The sequence below is a fragment of the Chlamydotis macqueenii genome, chromosome 2 (assembly GCF_036417535.1).
Source record: "Chlamydotis macqueenii isolate bChlMac1 chromosome 2, bChlMac1.mat, whole genome shotgun sequence".
Lineage (NCBI taxonomy): Eukaryota > Metazoa > Chordata > Aves > Otidiformes > Otididae > Chlamydotis > Chlamydotis macqueenii.
In genome coordinates, this window is record NC_141557.1 from 70,012,098 (window position 1) to 70,034,350 (window position 22,253).

Consider the following 22,253-nt stretch of genomic DNA (forward strand, 5'->3'; position numbering starts at 1 on the left):
CCAGGTCTTGTGCTTTGTGTAGGGAGCTCGGACATCTCACTTGGGATCGTGGAACTCATCAAGACACCTCAGCATCACACACCACAACACTACACCCCAGACCTCTTTGAAGATTTAACTCTTCCTTGCAAGACATGTCCAAGTAGAGAGAATACAGAACTAAAAGTCAAGATGAAATTGAAGAAATTCAGTTTTCCTGTGTAGGTACCATCTTTTAACATGCTCCTGGTAACTTAGGCAAGTCAAATGTTCTGCTTCAGGCTTAGTGCAGACATTGCTAGCAGCCTACCCCTTTCCTGCAGGCATTGCTAAACCACTTGGTGAATTTATCTGAATAGCAATAAAATAAGAGAACCTTTAGACGCAAGTGCCCCCACTTCAAAATTATAAGAACATAAGACAGAGGAGAGATTATATATTTCAGGAAAGAAAAAAATCTTATCTACTGTTCAAAGTCAAGCCACCTAGACAGCCCAAATGCAGTAACTGCTTAAGAAAAAAACTTCGGGCTACGTTTAACTGTGTCTTTCCATGCTTACCAAACTTTACTTAATTCCATTCATTTTTCATATCAGAAATTGCTAGCCAGTCTTCTTATTGAGGAAGTCACTGAAAACACAGCATTTTCTCACAGGTAGTGTGACCTGAGCAGCTACCAAGGCAAAATCTGTGAACCCTCCTTTCCTTTGCAGCCACCTTCCCTTTGTCTTTTCACCCTCAGTAACACCATCATCAACTCTGCTTTCTCTGCAGTGACTAAATCAGCACAGGAGAAGGCGTTCAGCACTTTTGGCTGTAATCACTGTTCAAACTGCTGTTCTCAATCCCCTCTAGAGAAAACCAGCCTATCTGATGAATTAACTCCCCTACTGACTTACTCTGTTGGGTAACAGGCAAGCCTGCAAGCTACCAGCCTTGTGCAGGATGCTAGCCTGCAGTCAGTAATTTTCAAATACATGCAAAAATAACCCTCAGTTGCAAAGATACTGCCTTTTTTTTTTTTTTTCACAAAAAGTGCTGAATTTTATAATGTCAACTGGAAAATTTCCAGACTTTTGCACATATGCATGCAAGCTTTAACAGTGGAATGAAGCATAGTATGAGAAAATAATAGAAATGAAATATAATGTGGTTGAAAAACATTGAAAATCAAATAAATTGTTTTCAGACCAGACATGGCTTTTACTGAAATATTTTAGAAATACTATGTTTCTCAAGAATAAGCAGTGCTATTCTTTGTTATCTTCAAAGCTGTTCTTGAAGTCTTTTAAATAATTTACTGAGCAGAATAACAGCATCTTTCTCTCCTGGAGTGCTTACAGTTCATTGTGAAAGCTTTAAGAAGAAAGGAAATAGGAAGAGAAATACATGAAGACCATTCATTTTTTATTTTCTGTACTAAAGCTGGAACAGCCCTCTTTTGGTTCTTCTCCACCACACTGTATTTTTCAAACGGAGATTTTTCCATTAAATTAAAATGTATTATGCAACTTGCATTTCCAAAACAAAGATACAGATCTCTCTTCTCTCGGAATTCATAATAACGATGTCTTTAGATGGAGTCATCACTATTGTTTCTATTAGCTCTTCTTGGTTATCTTCCACAAAATAGGAGCATTACCAAGCATTGCTCACATATTATCTGAGCATCTCACTGCACCCGAACCACGAGCAGAACTCCCCTTGCTGCAGTACTGCTTAGCTTCGGTTGCTTCTGTCACCCCAAATTACATGCCTTCTTAAGACTGATGCAGTTACAAAAGTCTGCTGGTTTTGCAATGCTGCTTGTTATGAAGGAATCAGGCAGTGAGATTGCTATGCCAGCAAAAACATCCCAAGTGGATGCATCTGACACTGGCAAAAAAAGCTCTTTAGCCAGCCCAGTTTACCACAGTGGGAGGGCTGTCCTTCTACTGGGAGCTCTGGCAATACATCTGTCCTGATTAAGACTGCAATGTAGCTAGCCCCTAATCTTGGTCAGCCATCAGGGCTGAAAGAATGTCCCAGAACATGGGACATAGAAATATCAAAGGGTCCACTTTCTGATTCTTTAAATGTTTAATCTGAAATGCTTAAAAAAAAAATCTGAGATCATGTCCCTTTTAGCTAACTTTTTTCCTTCCCTCCTGTGCATCCATGGGACATAGTGGCAGCCTTATCCCCCAGATAGTTGTCTGTTTCTCTCATGAGCTCACTCCAGTTTCTTCCTATTCTGAGGTTCTCCAACAGTGAGTTCCATATATTAATTATATTAATTATAAATTACATAAAGCAGCAGTTTATTATCAACTTCTGGATGTTCTGTCTCCCAATTTCATTGAATATCACCCTTGTTATAGTGACACAATACATAGCAACCTCTGGCTCACCTTTCTACCTTTAGCTTCGTCTTTCTCTGCTGTTTGTGTATAGTAATCCTTGAAGCAGTGCTTTCTTTAGGGATTATTAGACACTTATTTCCCCTACAGATATAACACACAAATCATAGAAGATAAAGATGGCAAAAACCTAAAAGGTGGTCTGAAACAATCTGTTGATAAAAAAATTGTCCCCCATTGTACACCTTTGTTCCAGATTAAATTGAAATGGTCCAAGCAATAAAAAGCTAAAAAATTAGTTTTATGAGCAGTTATGCCACAGTCCTGACATTTAACTTTGACTTCCCTTTGCTTCATTTCATTCCATTTCAGCCATTCTGGAGCAGACACTACAGTTTTCCAATACTTCTTTAATATTTGTATATTCAAATATGTGAAGGCATCTAAAATTAATGACCTTAAACACACTGATAAATTCAGTTTAATTACAGTACTGCTTAGTCACTGACTATTTATGGAGCAGAAATCTTCAGGGAATTAAGCAAAAGTGGCTATCTAAATAATAAAAATCACCATACAGTTAATATACATATTTTCATATTTTCTATCATGATTATTTCAAATATCACATTTTCTTCCAGGAGCTGTATTGGAGAGCAGAGACTGACACTTATTTCTGTTTTCTGTTTGAAGCCTGAAACAAAAATCTCTTTGTCCATAGAGTATTATAATTTCTCTATGGCTGGGTGAGAATAAGCAACAAACTATCTTGGATTTTTTATATACTGCATGACATTCAATGCTGTTGCATGGAAAAAAACCCACTAATGCAAAAGATTTCCAGATAGCATAAGTAAGATTGAATGCAGTTTAGTCAGCTGTAGGAAGTTTATTTCAGAAAGCCGTTTAAAATCCACATAATCAAAGAAAAAGCCTCACAAATATACCTCAGCATGCATGTGTATATTTAATAATTGCCTTTTATTTATCTTTTAGTCACAGTTCTTGTCCGTAACAGTACTTTATGCACATGAAGAACATTTTGAATACGAGTTCCTCATCCCAGCTCAGAGAAGCCTGGTATCGCTGTCTCTGAATTTCAAGGTGTCTTTAATTTTAGAACATCCATTCTTAGACTAACACAGGTTATGGAGACCCCATGCCTGTGGGCAAGTTCTCCTTCTGAAGGGTTTGTGACTGCAGCTACTAGGACCTAGGACTTTCAACGGGCTCCCTAGCCTGTAGCTGGTCATTCCTGGTTCCAAAAGATCAAACAAGTTACTTTGGCTATGAAGTCCTTGTTTCTAGACTGTAGTATTAATTCACTAAGGTAGTAATTGGGGGGGTTTTGAAGATTGTCACCGGGAATAATAGCTGACAGGGACAAGCATTCATTTGCTTCTGTAAAAGAAAACAGGGGGTTTTTGTGTGTTTGTGTCAGATCCAGGTAGCCTGTTTCTCGTAGCTATATAAAGGGAAATTAAATCACTTGAGGTAGTGTTTTCAGAGGTCAGTAGATAATACTTAAAGACACATCATTAGTATATTGAGAAATCAAAGGTATTTTGGACAAATCAGAGGTATTTTGATACCTGCATTGCTTAGATAGCCTGTAGATTATTTTTGCATAGCTTATGCTACTTTTACTAAAACTATTAGGAAGCCATCAGACATTGGTCTCTCAGTGAAGATCGACACTAACAAAGATATATAAGCATAGAATGAGAAGTGATTTTTTTTTCCATACCTGCTGACCTTGAAATAGTGTTTTAAGTGCAATCAGCGTGAAAACAGTAACTCACATATGTGCACCATGCTACTTATTCACTTATTTCAATTTCTATTGCAAAAATACCGACATTCATTAGAGAACTCTATGTTGTTTTATCATTATCGGATTTATGCTCCCTCCTCATCTTTCCACTTGGGTGATTTGATTTGCTCAGATAACCTAATGTCTTTTTTGTAAGTGTAGGTAAATAGATCTTCTACAAATCTGTCTGAAATTCTGCCAAACTGCAGCATTGCCAGTGCCCAGAGCAATGTCCTCTACAACTGGAGGAAAAACATGAAACACACGTTAATCTTTAGCCTTGTAACTCAAATACCTTCATTGATAAAGGCTATTACAGTGATTTGCCAGAGAGAAGCGAGTCGTCTGAGCATGTGGTTTTGTTCAGGTTGTTTTTATTTGCTTTTCTTTAGAAACACACCAGATCATGTTGAGCAAGACATTTGCATTTAATCTGCCCAGAGGCACTATTCAGGACGTGTTCTAAAACCCAGAAATACAGTGGTCTTTTGTAGTGGTGTTGACAGGAAGGTGACAAGCCTAGTCACACAAAATGACCTACCTTTTTTAAAGTAAGAATTTTTTTTTTCCAAAATGTTAGTGCTAGCATTAGGTATATGAACAAATGTATTGTCTTCAACAACCTTGTATATCTATATCTTGTAAATCTCTATGTTTGTTTCTGTAAACTAAGATAACCTGTAAAAAAGCTAAAAAGGGAGGCAAATGCTGGGACATTCTTAAGAACCATGTTCATTTCTTCTGCTACACCTCCTAAAAATTTCCACTCTCAAATTACCAATGAAAGCAAACCAGGCACTGAATTGGCCTAGTGCTAACTAAGATAGAGCAGAGTTAGGAACTGGTACAAATCCCCACTGTGTCATTTAAGCACATTCATAATGAGGTAGATTTAACTTTAGACTGGCTCATCTACTCAGAGTGCTTTCTGCTCATGCTAGCCAGGTGTAAGAGGTCAACTGCCACAAGCTGGATCAATGAAGACAGTAATCTATGCAAAAAGCAATCTTGGTATATTTCGCATATGACACCAAGTTGAGTGAGAGTGTTAATCTGCTAGAGGGTAGAAAAGCTCTACAGAGGGATCTGGACAGGCCAGATCAATGGGCCAAGGCCAATTGTATGAGATTCAGCAAGGCTAAGTGCTGAGTCCTGCACTCAGGTCACAACAACCCCCGCACTTGGGTCACAACAACCCCATGCAATGCTACAGGCTTGGGGAAGAGTGGCTGGAAAACTGCCCAGTGGAAAGGACCTCAGGATGCTGGTCGAGAGCCAGCTGAATATGAGCCAATAGTGTGCCTGGGTGGCCAAGAAGGCCAATAGCATCCCAGCTTGTATCAGAAATGGTGTGGCCAGCAGGAGTAGAGAAGTGGTTGTTCCCCTGTGCTCAGCACTGGTGAGGCTGCACCTCAAATACTGTGTTCAGTTTTGGACCCCTGAGTACAAGAAAGACACTGAGGTGCTGAAGCACTTCCAGAGAAGAGCAACAAAGCTGGTGAAGGATGTAGGGAGCAAGTCTTATGTGGAGCGGCTGAGTGAACTGGGGTTGTTTAGTCTGGAGAAGAGCAGGGTTATGGAAGACCTTATCACTCTCTACAACTACCTGAAAGGAGGTTGTAGCAAGGTGGGTGTCCATCGCTTCTCTCAAGAACAAGTGATAGGACAAGAGGAAACAGCCTCAAGTTGCTCCAGGGGAGGTTTAGATTGGATACTAGGAAAAAAGTCTTCATTGAAAGGGTTATCAAGCATTGCAACAGTCTGCCCAGGGAAATGGTTGAGTCACCATCCCCGGAGGTATTTAAAAGATGTGTAGATGTGATGCTTAGGGATATGGTTTAGTGATGGACTTGTCAGTGTTAGGTTTACAACTGGACTCGATGGTCTTTTCCAACCTAAATGATTCTATGACTCTATTTTCTTTTTTTTTAAGTCTTCATTCTGCTGTTTTTTCCTTAACAATTATTCTACAATTCTAATTCCTCCATCTAACTGCTAGAAGAATTCAGTCCGTAATTTCCATTTCAATGCAGCCAAGAGTAGATTTCTCTACAGTATGTTAGTATGAAAGGAATATACATTGTTTATTATTTTGTTCTTGACATGTAAGATTTGTTTATATAATGTAAGCATGAAAGCAAGTAGCTTTGCATGCTCATTCCTACAAGTCACTTCAATCCATGAAAGTATTTTTTTCCAAAGCAGTCAGTTAAGTCAAACCACAAAACCTTCGAGCACAGGAGTAGCTCTGTTTCAAAGTAATGCAGGAGGTGGGCACATCACAGACAAATAGCAGTGTGGCATTCCCAAATGGCAGTACCTTCGTCATGAAATAACAGCAGAAAAACTGCATAGCTCAAGGATGTGAAAATGGAAGCAGATATTCTCCACAGGTCCCACACCTGGAAAAGGACCCATCTTCTGTGATAGAAGCCATCCTTATGCTGCTGAGGAAATTGTCTGAAATTAAGAAAATGCCTATCTCCTGGGGCAGTAGTCAGAGCCCTTTCCTAAAAGCTAGTTTAGTTTCCTCCATGCTGCAAGTATGCAAAATCTTGTATCATAAGTCGTCAGTTTCATTCTTTCTTTTTCAGAGCAAGTCCCTTATTTTTTTTGTTAAATAAATCTATAAATATACTTTCAGTTTCAGGGATTTTGTTGGGTTTTTCTTTAAGATAAGATGAACACAGCAGCATCTTGCAGAGACAGACATTTACAGCCTATAGTGCTGCAAAACCTCTTGCTGCCATGTATTCACACAAAATCTGTCCACTTTGAACATCCTGAGGACCAAAACATAAGAGGGGAAGAAACACAAGGGGCTTGGGAGTCCCAGGAGCTTCTCCTTGCCCAGACCACAACCCAACCTCAGCAGGGGAATGCAGAGGCCAGGGCTGGACCTGCTAGGGTGCAAATGTGCTTATTCACAAGGCAGATCTGCTAATGGTGACTGCAGCCCAGGTTGTTGTGGAGATGTCTGTCATTCAAAGGTGCACACAGCCCTTCGCAGCTCTTGCCCTGTGGAGATGCTCAGCATCTCTCCGTGTCTTTTTCCTCAGCTTGGCTGCTCTTGCTCAGTGCTGAAATTAATTCACCAAGCACAGCAGGCATTGTTGGGAGAAGCAGAGGAAGAACCTGACTGACCTCAGGCAAAGAATTGTTCAGGCATCAGCATGCAGAAAGCCACTGCCCAGAACTGGAGTCTGGGAAGAAGTATTTTGGAGAGGCCACCACGTCCAGCTGAGGGAAGGACTGTATTGATCATGGCTTAGCTCCAACTCAGTCACAGACAGACACAAACTTGCTAAGCCTGCCAACTTAGCGGCTTTATTGACTTAAAGCTCAAAACACAAAGTCTCTATAATGTAGCCCTCCTCTTCCTGCCTCCTCTTCCTCCCTCCCTACACGGCCTGAAATTCATTACTGGAGGTCTGGATTCTCCTGCAGACTTTTTTAGGATCTCAGTTCCTGATTTAGAGAAATCTCAGTTGGCTCACCTCAAAGCTTTCCCTCTTTCAGAGTAAAGCATCGAGATATTCAGCTGATGTGCTGCTACTAGGCCAATTGCAACCAGGCAGCTTTGTGAAGCTTACCAAAGGAATTGCCAGCTGCTCTCTACAAAAAAAAACAACACACAAAACTCAGTTGAGGAAACAAACAAAAAAAGCATATTTATTAAAGTGAAAATAACATCCGTCACAGATGGGTTTGCTGTGATACTTGTTCTTTTTCATTTGCAAAACCTTCATTTCCCTTCCTAAAGAGCTATGGTTTGGGCAGTTTCCAGTAACAAGGCTTCTGTTGTTATCTAGACCACAATCTGCCCTAAATTAATTTTTTAAGAGGTTTGGGTTTTTTTTTTTCAGTAAATGTGATGTTGCATAGTTTGGAAATATTTGAGCATGACATGGTCTTTGACAGTTTTTCAGGTTTTTTTAATTGTATTCTCTATGTGAGCCACAATGTAATGTCTTTGTCACATATCCTTTTTGTATTTTTTAGGAGCATCTGAAAGCTTTTGACCAGGAAGTAAATGCGTTTGTGGACTATATGTTTGGACCTCGAGGTAAGCTGCTCTGCTACAGCCCTTTTAGGAAATAATACCTACCTAGATTACCACTCAAAAATATTCTAATAAATAGAAACAGTAAAAATCTTATATCTGAATAATTTTTCTTTGAAAAATGTGGACTAGATAGAATGACAGTATTTGCAGGAGCAATTTTAGGAAATCTATTAATGCACTGCATTTATAGAAAGTAAATAGATTTTCACTTTGACTGTTTGACACCATATTACCTGTAATACCAATTAAAACCAATCACAGATTATACTGAAGGTGAAAGAAGAAATGAAACTGAATTTTTTTAAAACTTAAAAAAAAATCACTAAATTTGAGAGTCCTTTGTTTCGGAGAATATCAAAGGATTTCAGTTTTACATCTTAATGTAGATTTAAAAAATTGAAAGCCTGGATTTTTGTTAAAGTGGGAGATCTGTTTTGGGACTGATTTTCATTCATAATCCAGTTATTGTTTGGTCCAGCTACCTATCAAATAGCCTAATTCAGAAGGATGCTCAGAGCAAAAGCAAGAAAGGGCTTTTAGCACCCCGCAGGATCACATCTGAAATTTCAGTAAAAGGAGGAGGGAGGACAGATACATTTTTCTACATTCTTTCTGCATTCTTAAAAATTAAGAAATTGTCATTCTTCTTAGCTGTCTGGCTGCCTACAAAATCTTTTCCATCATCTCTGCACTAGATGTGAAGATTGAAAGATTTCTGGTGCGGAAACACTGAACAGCTTGGGAACTGCAGCAGAAGTGATTAAAACGGATTAAGTTTTATTAATGGCTTTTATAATAGTGCATTTTAATATCAACAAATAAATGTTATCACAAGCATAAAAATACTACTATTTTTTTTTCAAATGAACATGATATTCTCCTGCATTCCTCTTTCCTCGTTGGTCCAGAACAAATTGTCTGAAGGAATGAACTGTAGTTAATCCAATGTAAAATAGCACACAGATTCCTTTGGGCTTTTAGAAAGCACTCTAGTTAAATAAGTATTATTTGTATTACTTGCTAAGTACATCACCATCCCTCTCGAGACATCAGTGCTGAAGATAGCAGATTTTGTCCATGCCTCTTTACTATGACCTTTAATTTAATTGGTGGTATAATGACACTGTATCATACATTTCATGAATAACATATCTCCCTCCAATGAGTTTATACACATAAATAATTCACAATAAACTGCAAACTGTTTTAAATTGGATAGAATGACCCCACAAATGAAAATCTAATGAATTCTTGAGAGCTTCCCCAACTGTCTAAACCTAAACTGTTCACCTTCTTTCTCTCCACCGATTTTCACCCACAGTGCACAATACTTCATGCAGCGGCAGCATGGCTTAAAAGGATAGATGACAGTGCTCTGTTCTTTTAAAAATCAATCCCATATTTATGGTTTATATTTTGGGTAGTAACTTCTGAAATACTGGTATGACTATACTGGTGTTAGCCATCATTACCAGATACGGCTGAGGGCATGAGAAGAGATAGAAAGCCACGTGCCGGTTCCCAGAGGCAATTTCTGCTCCTGTTGGCAGTACCAGGCTAACACAAGCTGCAGTACTGCACTACTAGAATAGGGGACATACTATCAAAGATCTGGATTTGATTTATATATAGGCCTATTTTGGGCCTTTGTTCACTGCTGTCAGCTGGACTTTGTACACAAATTTACCTCAATGTTTGCTCTTGAGCTAGCAGACCAAGTCCTTTGAATCAGGGATTAGAAGCCATATACATGCCCATCAGTTGAATCTCTTAATAAGAAGTAGCCTTACAATTTGATATTAGTCCATATTATTCTGGATAGGAGATTATCAAGGCTCAAGGCAAAATTAAAAACAATGAAATAGCTATATTGTTCTTTAAGAAAGCATTTTTCTAGGGTTGCCTTCATCTGCAGAGTACTGTTTGGTGTTACACAAAATTAAGGAATTTTGAATTGCAACAGCTAAATCTAGTTAATTGATTGCTTGTTTTATCTGTAAAAGAAACAGAGGTGGTCAAAAATAGATATATTTTAATAAAGTTACAATAAATTAATAAGGGATCCTCCTCTTCTCAATTAAGTATGAACGGTAGCAAAGCATTGGTGCAAAACCATCTACCCTCTGCACCTAAAAAGATCTGAATATACTCAGACACCAACTGGCCAAAGCTATACAGAAACATGAATGAAAATGTTTCTAAACCTCACTGATAAAAGCCTGATTCCTTTAAAGAGCCTGGGAGGCCTGCCACTCATTTTAAAGGAGCCAAGATTTCACTCCAAGAGTCTGGCACATCATGGCCGGTGACTGTGAATGAGCTTATTCACAGAGCAACCAGAGCTTGTGGGCGCCTGCTCCTTCCCCTGCCGCAGTCCAGCGCTTTCACACTGTGGCTTTATTCACTGCCTTGGTTTCAAATTCAGATGCTGTGTGGGTTCAGCATTGTAAAAATAGTCCTTTCTCCTATTAATAACTTACCTTTATAGTACTTGAACATGAAGATCGAACTGTCAGTCAACAGAAATACTTTTGATCTCCCCTGCTTCCGATAAATTTTTTTGAAGTATACTCCCTTTCCTCTCTCTTCTCACCACATGCAAACCTTCCTCTTCTTGTCATTCACAGGTAAGTGTCAATGGAAATAGAATAGTCACATTCCTTGGCTGCTGTTTATAAACCACTTTCTGCCAATAACTTCCTCACCCTTCAAAGTACCAAGGTTGGGATGGAAAATAATCAATAAGGGTATGCATTTTAATAATTTCTCTTGAAACAGAAATAGTACAGATCTTAAAAATACTCGACATGCTGACCTGCACGAGCACACAAGTTCTGCTTTTGTATGGATCAGCCCACATGTTTGTGGCCACTCACAGCAGAGTGAAAACTTTCTGAGGGTGTACTGGGGCAGCATTTAATGCTGTTTAGTTTAATTTGTATTCTCATCTCTTCCAATTACTTTTCCCTTTTGAGGAAACATTCCATTTTGTTATCTCCTGATGCCAGTTGGTCTTTGTGCAAGTAACCTTTATGCATCAAGTGTTGCAATCCTCGGATGGGGAGACCCTTCTTTAGATAGCAGCCTTGCTGACATGACTGCTTTCCACATCTTCATTTAGGATACTAATTAAATAAATTAAATCCTTATGCTCCTAAAACATACACTAGATCAACACTTGCACACGCAACCTTTACCTGTCCTCTGATTCCTGTGTCCTGTTTAGAGCCCATATGGGAGAAGAACCTGTTTGGAGCCCACATGGGAGCAGAATCCCCCCAAAAATATCCATTCCATAGCTTCACATGTGGCTTGTTAACTTTAAGAGCACTGTTGGAAGTCGTTTACTCTCACACTGAGGTGATCTTAAATAGAGATTGAGATCTGAAGACAGAAAACAAGCGCTTTAGATTGGTAATGCACAGCAAAGCAAGGCCACCCTAAAGGAAGGATGGTGCTTTGTCATAGAAGGTTATACTGCCGTGACTGTTTTAATCCTATACCTCTTCTCAAGGCTTTTGGGAGCCCAGAAGGGAGAGTCAAATCCAGGAGAGCACTGGAATTCCACAATAACTTAGGTCTGGTTTAAAGTCTTTCCTGCAAAAGAGCTTACATCCCATGTGGAGCCCAAATCCAAGAGATGAGTGTTACAGCCACTGCGATGGCAGCAAGGTGGGAAGCGGAGTGAGACCGTAATAAGAAAGAAAGATGATGTTAGTAGACCTGTTCATAAGCAGATTACTCTAACTCACTTAAATTCTCACTTTCTGTATACCTATACATATAGATTTCTGATGAAAGAATAGTCAGAAGGAATACAGTAAAGCAAAATGGCAAATAGCAACAGTTTGTTAAATGCTTGGGTGCCTTTGGTTTGTGCATCATGTATTGTCCAGTCCTTTCCAAACTCAACACATGCAGAAAAAGTACTAAAATGTTTTTTCGTGCACTGTGAATATCTTTTTTTTTCTGTTACAATTTTTAACATAATCTTAGTCTTTGTAAAAAATAAACTAAGAAGTAATTTAAAACAGTTTCTAAGAGCAGAAAGAACTACTGTGATCAGCACAATAGCCATGATGTTCATTGTTCTTTACATAGATAAATGTCTGAAGACTGTTGCTGTGGAAAACTAACTCTAAATTTTGCTCCACCTTCAAGAAAAAAAAGAAAAAAAAAAGAGAAAATAAAAAGAAAATACACTTCTTTTGCTCATGACATCCAGTTGCCCATAGGACAATGAAGCAGTGCCTCCAGATTGACATACAGGATTAGGCTTTGCTCATATACACTGAACTATCTGATTACTGCCAATGGGATTACTTGTGTGAATAAGGCAAGCAGGATTTGACCTTAATATTTCATTTCAGGACCAGGCAAATGGGACAGAAACTGTGAGAAAGCAAGCCCTTACCTTGCCAAATATCTTTGATAACCAAAGTAAACATTTGCCATTTGTTTTTCATATTTAATGTTTTTAAAACAATCCTCCCCTTGTATAAATGTTTTCTAGTAAATGTTATATACCTTCATACTTATATAGCAAATGCAGAATTAATATATGAACTAGCAAATTTACATGCATACTTAGTATTTAATACTATCTGCAAATCATCCATTGAGCAGAATGAGATATCATTTAATTAAATATTAAGTTAAAACACTAAATTAATTTTTTAAAGCATGTGGGAATGTTTTATTCTTTTCTTTTTCTCTTTCCTGTTAAAATGAAGAGATTTAAGTGACCTTAAGTTATTAGGGAATTCCATGCAGTTTTCAGCACATATTCTCTGAATTAGTATGCAGTTTTGGGAAGGTTAAAGCAATGGATAGCTCTTTTGAGCAAAGCGTGACAGATTCCCTCTCACACTTTCAGCAGACATCTTTCGTGATGTGACCTGCATTATTTTAGCAACACTTTACCATACCCGCCTTAATTGCCTGCTGCATGTATTTTTTTTTTTTTTTTTTTGCAGATGCCAGGGTTAGAGGATGGTTCCTTTTGGACTCTTACCTTCCCACATTTTTCCTTACTGGAGCATACCTACTCTGCATATGGCTGGGCAACAAGTTCATGAAGGACAGGCCTCCTTTCTCTCTCAGGGCTCACCTCATTGTATACAACCTTGGGATTACACTGCTCTCTTTGTACATGCTCGTAGAGGTAAGTGTTCTTCCATGCAGTGCGGCTGAGAAAGGTGAGCAAAATACAATTTTTAGCAGAAATATCTTAGCAACAGATAGCTTTGCTAGGAAATTTAACATCAGCAGCAAAGTAAATTTAAGATCAAGAAAAGTCCTTTTGCAACTGGACAGTGAACTGTACCTTCTCAGCTCAGATCGTAGCATGTTTTAATGGTCCTTCCTGAGTTACAATCCCCACCTGGGTACAGCTGGCTGCTACCAGGACAGTGTCTACAAGCATTAATTTGTAGACAAACTGCTCTGCTGCAGTCACTCAGCTCAAACGTGTCTACACCTCATTCTTCAGAACCCACAAATATGCCCATGGATTGGATTTCATTCGTATGACTGTGTATGAAATGATTTTTCTATGTACAAATGCCTATGCTTAAATGTGAACAGATGTATAGATGAGAGTACTAATTTTTTTTTTATGGTATTGTCAATTCAATGTTGTTTTTCTGCTGTCCTGACTAAGCCTCTTTCCTCATGTAGTCAGACAGTAGGAGAGAGATGTTAAAAACCTGCCACTTCAGCCAAAAGCAAATGCTATCAGACTTGGAGGATGAATATGGTCACATAGATTATTTCTCAAGTACTTATCAGGAAGGAACATGCTCACAGAAATCAGGATCTATTCAGATCCAGAAGAGAGGTTTGAATCCATCTGGCAATTTTGCAACAGCAGAGGACTCAAACAGTGCTCCTTAGCAGAGACATATGTGTTTTCATCTCCCCAGTGGGGAGCAGAAGCCAAAACTCACTACTTTGATTTATTTGGGAGCTCCCTATTGAGCTCTTGTGATAACTGAGCTACTTTTAATATTAAAGTGTTAACATCCATCAGTTGCAGCCCTAAAAAAACAAACACTAAAAGACAAAACAACAAAACATTATCTGAATTGGCTTAAAAAGTGGCCTTGGGCATGAGAAGCCCTGGCTGAAGGATATGCTTGGTTTCGTGGTGTGACCTGCAGAGGTGTGAGCTGACGTTGTTGCACAGCCTCACAGCATTTCTTGCTCTCTGGCCACAACAGCAGTTACCATGAGAAAAACCAGGACCAACTGTTCTGGCAGCCAGAGAAGAAACTTTGCAGAAACCAAACAGGACCCCAAAGATTTCAAGCTTTAAAAGAATTTGAGCTAAACACCAAGTGACTGATCTAGTCAAAAGGCTGAACAGCAGTTTAGGTTTGTGCCTTTGTGCAAGGGACCAATTGCGCTACACAGAGCTTCGTCCTGGTCAAAGCTCCAGCCACCTTCGGCGGTCGCTGTGGGCGTCTGACAGTGCAGCACCAGACCCAGAGCAAAGGAGAAATCAGCACGGTTGCTGGAAGGTTTGATGACTCCATACTGATTGTCCTCCAGAATTTAAACTAGCGCTTTGATGTTTAAATCCCCATTTTGCTGGAAGGTATACAGATAACTGTCTTCAGCAGCAGGACCCAGCAAAAAGGATTAACTCGGCAGAAAACAAAAATACCCTTGCAGGCTGATTTGGCCTGCCACAAGTAAATGAGTGAACAAAGAGAATTTTAGCAGGTCTCACATGGATGAAGTAAACTTGTGTTCTGCCATCTTTGTATCCTTGTAGGAATTGTGTTGAGCCAGCTCCCATTCAGCCACCTCACCCCCCTGTCCTTCCTCAGGCTTACTTTGCTGCAGAAGATAGCTGAATTGCATTAGTCCTCAGATGAGTCCCTTTGGACCTTGATTCTGTAGCTGGAGGCTGCTGATTTATACCTCACGTTGCAGCTGGCTATGGCTGGCAGCGGCTCGTGGCTCCACATTCTGCATTTTTTGGGAGCTTGAAGGACATCACGACTGATCTGCACTGACAGCTGTTTTACTGCAGATTTCAGTTTTAGCTCTGGATTGTCAGCCAGGCTGGTTTTGCACTTTATGAAACATTAGTCCACAATAGTGGCTCTGTATTTTTTCATAGTCTACTTGCCTGGTTCAATCACAATTTCTCCTGTGAAGGAGCAGAATGGAAGTTTAAGACTTGCAGATTTGCCTGAGGTAGCTTGCACATGACTGCTGAAGGAAAACAGGCAAATGGGAGAGCAGCAATCATCTTCAGTACTCAATAAAGTTATAGTGACTCAGTATTTCAAAATGTCCAAAGCTTTTCTCTGGCCCATATTCTCTCTGTCTTTTGTGGACAGTAAGCTGTTTAGGGAAGGAGTTACCTATATTTAGAGCATTCTGCACAGTAGTTTCTTATGTAAACACAGCTGATCCCTCCAGTGAGTGTGATTCAGGATGAATTGCTAGTTAGAGACATCTATAACAGTTGTCTTATTCCTTCATCCTCCCACTTCACCTGAACCCCTCTGGTCTTTGGAACACAGATAAATCACAAAACAATAAGCTCTATAACAGAGATAAACCACGAAAAAAAAAAAAAAAAACCCAAACAAACCAACAAATAGTTCTTGGTTTTGTTTATAAGGTGCCACACACTTCTTCTTTTGATAGCTCCAGAATGGAGTGGGTGCTTCTTAGACATTCAAAAGAAAAATATCTCATTCAAAAGAAGGGTGTATCAGACTGTCCCACATGATGGCTTTAATGACAAACATGGCAAACCAGATGACAGAGGTACCTGTGCTGCAATTTGTCGTCTCCTCACCTTCATCTCCTGACCTACTTTAGCTGATCTCTGACCACAGTTAATTTGTGCAACTTCAAGGCACAACGACAAAGGTTATAGCAGGGAGTCATAACAAAAGGGCTGGTTTTAAATCTCCAAGGGCAGATACCTCTTTCGAGCCAGAGCTCCACACACTTCACCGTGGGTATGAGGTATCTGGGAGCCAGTATTAGCTCCATGGGCTTTGAGGTCAACCAATCCCTAAAGTACTTGGAGGTACAGCTCCAGGACAACTCTAAGATGGGCCATTAGCATAAAGTCAGATACCCCTACCATCCCCAAAGGACAAGATCTAAAAAAACCCAGCCCTGCCCAGCTGCCCTCAATCCTACTGAGACGTCTCAACATTTTTGTCTCAAGAAAGAGTTAGGTACTTTTGAAAACCAGTTTATTAGACCTTAATTTAGGCTTCTGAATTAGGCAAATGGATTTTCTTGAAGTCATCAAAAGCTCTTACCTCTCCACATTGAATATAATGGAGATTGGTTTCAGAGCATGGCTTTTTCAAGTACCTGAAGCTTGGACTCAAGTCCTGTGCTTAAATTAGGCAGGCTGCAGGTGCACTGACAATTCCCTCCACCCTTGCCTGGTTCAGAGGTTTGTTATTGGTTGTGTACTCTTCTGTACCATTAAGTGTTTGTAGACCCAGATCAAGTCTACTGATCCAACAATTTCGAGTAACTGCCAAGAATATGCATAAAGAAAAACAACCATCAGCCTTTTTATTTTAATAAAAATCAAAACTTCTACCAATTTCACTGAAGAAAAAGAAAAAAGCCTTTCTTCTACAAAAATCTCTGCTTAAGATCCTAAAAGTACCAAATATAAGCAGAAAACCAGCTTACTGTGAAAAGCAATCAGGTCTTTGCATATTTTAAGATTATTTCATGTCAAGTCAACTCACAAACCACAGTCTAGGGATACAGTCTGAGGCACCAAAAGCCAAGATGAGGTTTTGAAGCTCACCCCAGGATAAAACTGTCACAACTCCAATGATAAATTAAAACTTGAAACAAAGGAGACCAATGCTGATCTCTGAGTTGTGAAATTACTCGGGTGAGGATACTCTCTTTCATTGATAGGAAAACACATAATCTTTACTATGGTGATAGGCTGCTTTCCTCAGCAGTAAGTATCGCCTCTGCCCTATTTAAATTAAATCTCAGCTAGTCATCAAGCTCTCACCCAAGGCCTTTTGTTGATCAGACACTGAGAAAACCGGGACACTGGCACCATCTGGGTCAGATTAAAAAGGAGATCTAGAGATGTGTGTCATTAGCATAGGGGTGGCGTGATGTCTGGAGCTGCCTGTATCCCCAGGTAACTTCACAGACTTATTACAAATCCATAGGATTTGTAAGCAAGCAACCACATCCACATGGGGAAGCAGGACTTGCATGTAAGGACCCCTCAATTCAAAGCAAAGAGGAAAGAACAGAACTGCATAAGTATTGCAAGCCCAGTCCATTAACCTTTTCAGTGAAGCTGGGAGAAAAGTATTTTACCTTAAAGGATTAAAAAAAAAAAAAAATTAATTACCTTCACTTTACCTGTTTCTAGGAGCTGAAAATTCACCCACAGTAAGTAAAATTATAGTCATGACTTGCAGATCCATAGATGCCAAGACAACAAGAGGATTTGCAGGAGTACCAGAATTGCCTTCTCTGTATCCTCTGATAGCAGGGAAAGTCAGAAGCACAATGCTGGCACGATCAGGGCCACCAGCCACCATTTTTAGCCCTACACATTGCAACTGGGATTATGTCTCACAAAATGCTAGAAAGCCCAGTATAATGCCTGCATTTGGAATAACTGTGGGCAAAATGAAGGAACAAACCAAAAATAGAAGGAGCACTTCAACTCTGTTTTATTCTATCATTCTAATGGCTGACATGAGAGAAAAATTGCTTCCTAACTGTGGAAAGGTTAAAAAGACAGAGCTTGAGTAGCAGAAAGTCTAAGTGAAATTTTAACAGTGCAGGTGATTAGGAAAGGTAAAAAAAAGACAGAGATCCTAGTTGACTTGACTATCCTGGAATTTTACTATATAAATCCAACGTCAACATAATAATTTTTTCTTTTTTTTTTAAAGATTGTAGCCAATTATTTAGTCCTTCATTAATTGTCTAGAAGTTAGTGAATGTAAATTTAGTAGAGAAAAAAAGATTGATTCTAGTTCCGTAAGAATTGGTGCTTAAGGTGAAGGCTTCCTTTGAAGTAATTCTTGAATTACGACAGAAAGACTGTCTTAGCCTTAGGGGAGCAAGAGGAGAAGAGCAAAGTGAGAAACCAGAAGAAATCAGGTGTGCTTTTCCATCATTTCAAAGAGGGAGAAGTGAGAAATACAAACCAGACAGCAAAAGGTCACAGAGTGCAATGTAAAGTAATGAAGCATAAGGACAAAGTAAACAGGTTTTTGAGCGAGTAAGAACTTTGTCTGGATAGAGTTAAATTCCTAGGTGTTCTTTAATCTTAATCAGACAATTTGTTTGGAGAACTGAGAAGCTGACTTTGCTGTTCTCACCTTCAGTTGTTCTAACTGGACACATTGTTCTCACTTCTCAGTTTTCGTCCTCTGAGCTCTCCATGTCTTTTCTACTGACCTTTCTGAGCTGTGCATTTAGGTAAAATGTTTAGCCTACTCATGAAAAAGGCAGTGGTCTGGATCTCACCTGCTCAATTCAAATAGCTTTCAGTAGAACTTTATCGGATATCAAGAGTAAAATTTTATATGATGAGTTTTTTTCAGATGTGCAAAGCTTCAGATAGAACCACTGTAACTACAAAGTATAGAAGTTATTTAAAATGGGACATTTAATGAAAGATTAATAGAAAATAGGCCTGGAAGGGATTTGTTTTTGCTTATTTCACTATCCCAGACAACAGCAACACACAAAAGTATTAGCATTCGTAAGTTCAAGTAATTTTGAAGTCATTAGTTCACTAATCCTTCTAGCAGTCTCCCATTTACTTAAGGGGTATTAAATGGAGCTGGCTAGGAGTTTCTCAACAGCATGGCTTTACATTTGAAAGAGTCTTTGTTGACAGAAAAAATATTCAGACATTAATTGAAACTATGAACATTCTGACCTCAAAATAAGAAGAAAGCATGGGACCACTTACTTCCTCTGCTCTGGAATAACCAGTATCCTTCTAGTTAGGATGCTCAGGCAGGATGACAGACCCAGCACAGAGCCCAGCTCTACGTATTGCAGGTCAGGATAGCAAACTCCAGTCGGTGTATTACAGAATTAGCCAATATGGTTTTGGGCCACCACGCATGTAATTATCGGACCTCAAAATAGACCCATGGAGAGGTGTAGAACCTTACCAACGAGTAGCCCAAAGCACACTCTTTACATTTCTATCCCCATGAAATAGTATCTTGGCTGCAACATAAAGAGGGACAAAGAAATATTTTAATTGTGAAAAATCCTGTGGAGTCTTTCCTATTCGGCACCCATTTTTTGTTTGGCACAATACCATTGGTAAGTAACACTACATTTTGGGAAACTGAGGTACTGACCAAGCAGCAGGGTTGAGACTAGGCTCCTGGAATCCTCCACAGGCCTGGGCTGAACAATCTAGCCCGCGTAGCTTCCTTATGGGGTTTATAGCCTTGCCAGACTACAGTTTATTTGAGATCTTCAGTACACAAGAGCAGCAATCTAGAAACACAGGCTGTTCTTCATCTCAGCAATCCATCTAAAGTCTGGAATTATGCCTCAATTCTTAGAGACTTGTCTAAAAATAGGCAGCCTATATAGAAAGATATTCTTCAACAAATACCATTCACAGATGATTTTACTATTGAATGTCCTAGGCCAGAAAACCCATCTGAAAGCTTTTTAGGTATTGTTTGAGATTGATTTAACAATAAATCAAGGATAATTAATGGTACTTTCCTCTATTCATCTACTTATTACATAAAAGCACAATTGTTTCAGTAGCATTGCAGCATGCCTTCACCCCAGCCTCTTTGGGATGGGAAGGCAATCTAGCTGTTGCATGCTTTTGGAACTGAGCCATGTTACAGCCAAGGAGCTGATTTCTCCCTTTATGAACTGAAAGAGGAAAGTTAGGTGAGACGATTAATATCTGGTCTCTGTTTTTAGACACTGATAACCTTCTGAGTCATTTCATTCTAAATTTCACTTAAAATAAAAAAGGCAAAGAAAACAAAGTCATTACTCTCTCCTTCCTAAGACACTGACCTAAAGCTTTTGCTTAAACTCCTTTTCCTTGGGATCTGACCTGCACATAACTGCTTTAGGTCTATTTTGTCCAAGTCTAGAGATATAGGGAGGAGGTGTTATTTGTAAGGACTAACAAAAATCTCTTACAGCCAAGGTAAATAGGTGATTCACAGCACTGCAAGATAGACCCTTTCCATAGAGTAGTGCCCTTAGTTTAGCAAGACCTCCATTGCTTGAGGACAGTGGTCAGATCAAGATGTTTTAATTGGCCTGAGGGCTGGAGTTCCATAGAAAACATCATATACATATTAATGACAAGAGGCTTCTTGCTCTGTTTTGTCCACAAGAAGGACACTAGCGCTTGTCATAGAATCATAAAATATCGCAAGTTGGAAGAGACCCATAAAGGTCATCGAGTCCAACTCCCTGCTCCTTGCAGGACTGCCTAAAACTAAGTCATATGACTAAAAGGGTCATCTAGTCCTCCCACTTTGAACTTTTGAGAGGAATTCCAGTTGTTTGAATATTAATTCCAATATTTGGTTTCGGCTGAACTGTTTCACTGATACTAAGGTGTTTCAGGGGCCTATTTAGGATGGCTCTGACAGGGAAAAATCAAGGCAGATCAAGCTGGAGAATACAGTCATGAACCAGAAATCAAATAGGATCCTTCTGGAGGGTAAAGTGGTATATGCGAAGCTTTGGCAAAGTGTTGATTTGGAATTATAACCAGGAACTAAAAACTGAAAAGAAATAGTGAATGGAGCTATAAATGCTAGCATAAAAAATGAACGAAAATATTAGAAGGATGGATGTGGTGGGAAAGATCTGTGCATTTCCCTGAGACGGCAAACACCAACCCTCTCTCCGGGTAAACTGAGAATATTCCGAATGCCTTACAAGGCTTGCTTATCTTCCAGGTGCTGGTGCCTCACCCTCTGTCTTTCTCCTGCCCTGGGACAAGGGGGAATACCTTCCTGCTGCCAGGTATTTTTTCTCTGAGCAAGCCCAAAATGCACAGAGTTTTTCCACAACTCAAAGAGCTCAGAGAAGACACAGTCAGTAGAAATAGGAATATTCATTCAGAAAAAAAATCACATTACTTTCCTTTCTAGCCTACCTGTAGAGAACAGATGCAGGAACAAGCTGCAGCTGTCTGATTTTTGAGGCCAAAAGCTTGAAATGAACAGAGCACAGGCCCCTGGGTCTACACTGTTGATGCTCAGCCTGCTACTCAGCAAGGTGAGGGTCTTCGGCACCATCTTCTGGTACCTGCTGCCGCACTCTGCTGAGATTTCTTACAGAGGAACCAGCTCTTATTCCTGAACAATTTGATTTCCCGTTTTAAAAATAAAACAAAACAAAACAAGAGTTAGACAACTGCAGTGAAGCAAGTGTTATGAATCCTTGTGCTGTTTATATTCAAGCACATCAGTAAAGATCGTTTGTTGGTGTAACAACTGGAATCTGTTAAGAACGTTAGAGCAATAGCAAAATACAAAAACTCAACTAGTAACAGGATGTTGCTACTTAGTAGAAATTTTTCACAAGGCAGTATTTTCCCCTTTGCGTGATCTGATTTTGTAAATAGCTTCCAACAATGCATGTGTTAATATTATTTTCAGCATAGGTTGCCAAGAATGCAAAGCGTTCAAAGAATTGCTTCCTAGAGAGAGAGAATTTGTATTTTGAAAGAGAGAGAGAATTTCTCATCTCTCTAATATATCCTGCACCTGCATCATCTCTGCATGATTAACAATACCATCAGCTCTGCAGAGTCATGGGTGCTCAGGATGTAAAAGGGAACATACAGAGATGGTAGAAATAACCTGTGAGTTTGGTATCAGAGAAGAAGAAACCTAGTGACTGAACACCTTCCATCAGAGTACCAGCTTCTGTTCCAGATACGCAGCTGGCTCATTTGGTACCATTGCATAAGCTGCTTACCTTCCACATCATTGACAGCTAACATGAAAATCACAGCCTAGGATCACCAGGATCCCAAAAAATTACTCTCTGT

The 22,253-nt window shown here is 39.4% G+C and overlaps 1 protein-coding gene across 1 annotated transcript in view; it reads left to right on the forward strand.

Annotated features, from left to right (window-relative positions):
• The window catches only part of ELOVL2 (ELOVL fatty acid elongase 2), a 57,730-nt gene that overhangs the window by 21,462 nt on the left and 14,015 nt on the right, over positions 1–22,253 (forward strand). The window contains exons 2-3 of the mRNA XM_086740225.1: positions 8,134–8,197; positions 13,174–13,361. Of these exons, the coding sequence (XP_086596351.1) occupies positions 8,134–8,197; positions 13,174–13,361 (252 nt within the window). The remainder of the gene's footprint in view (positions 1–8,133; positions 8,198–13,173; positions 13,362–22,253) is intronic.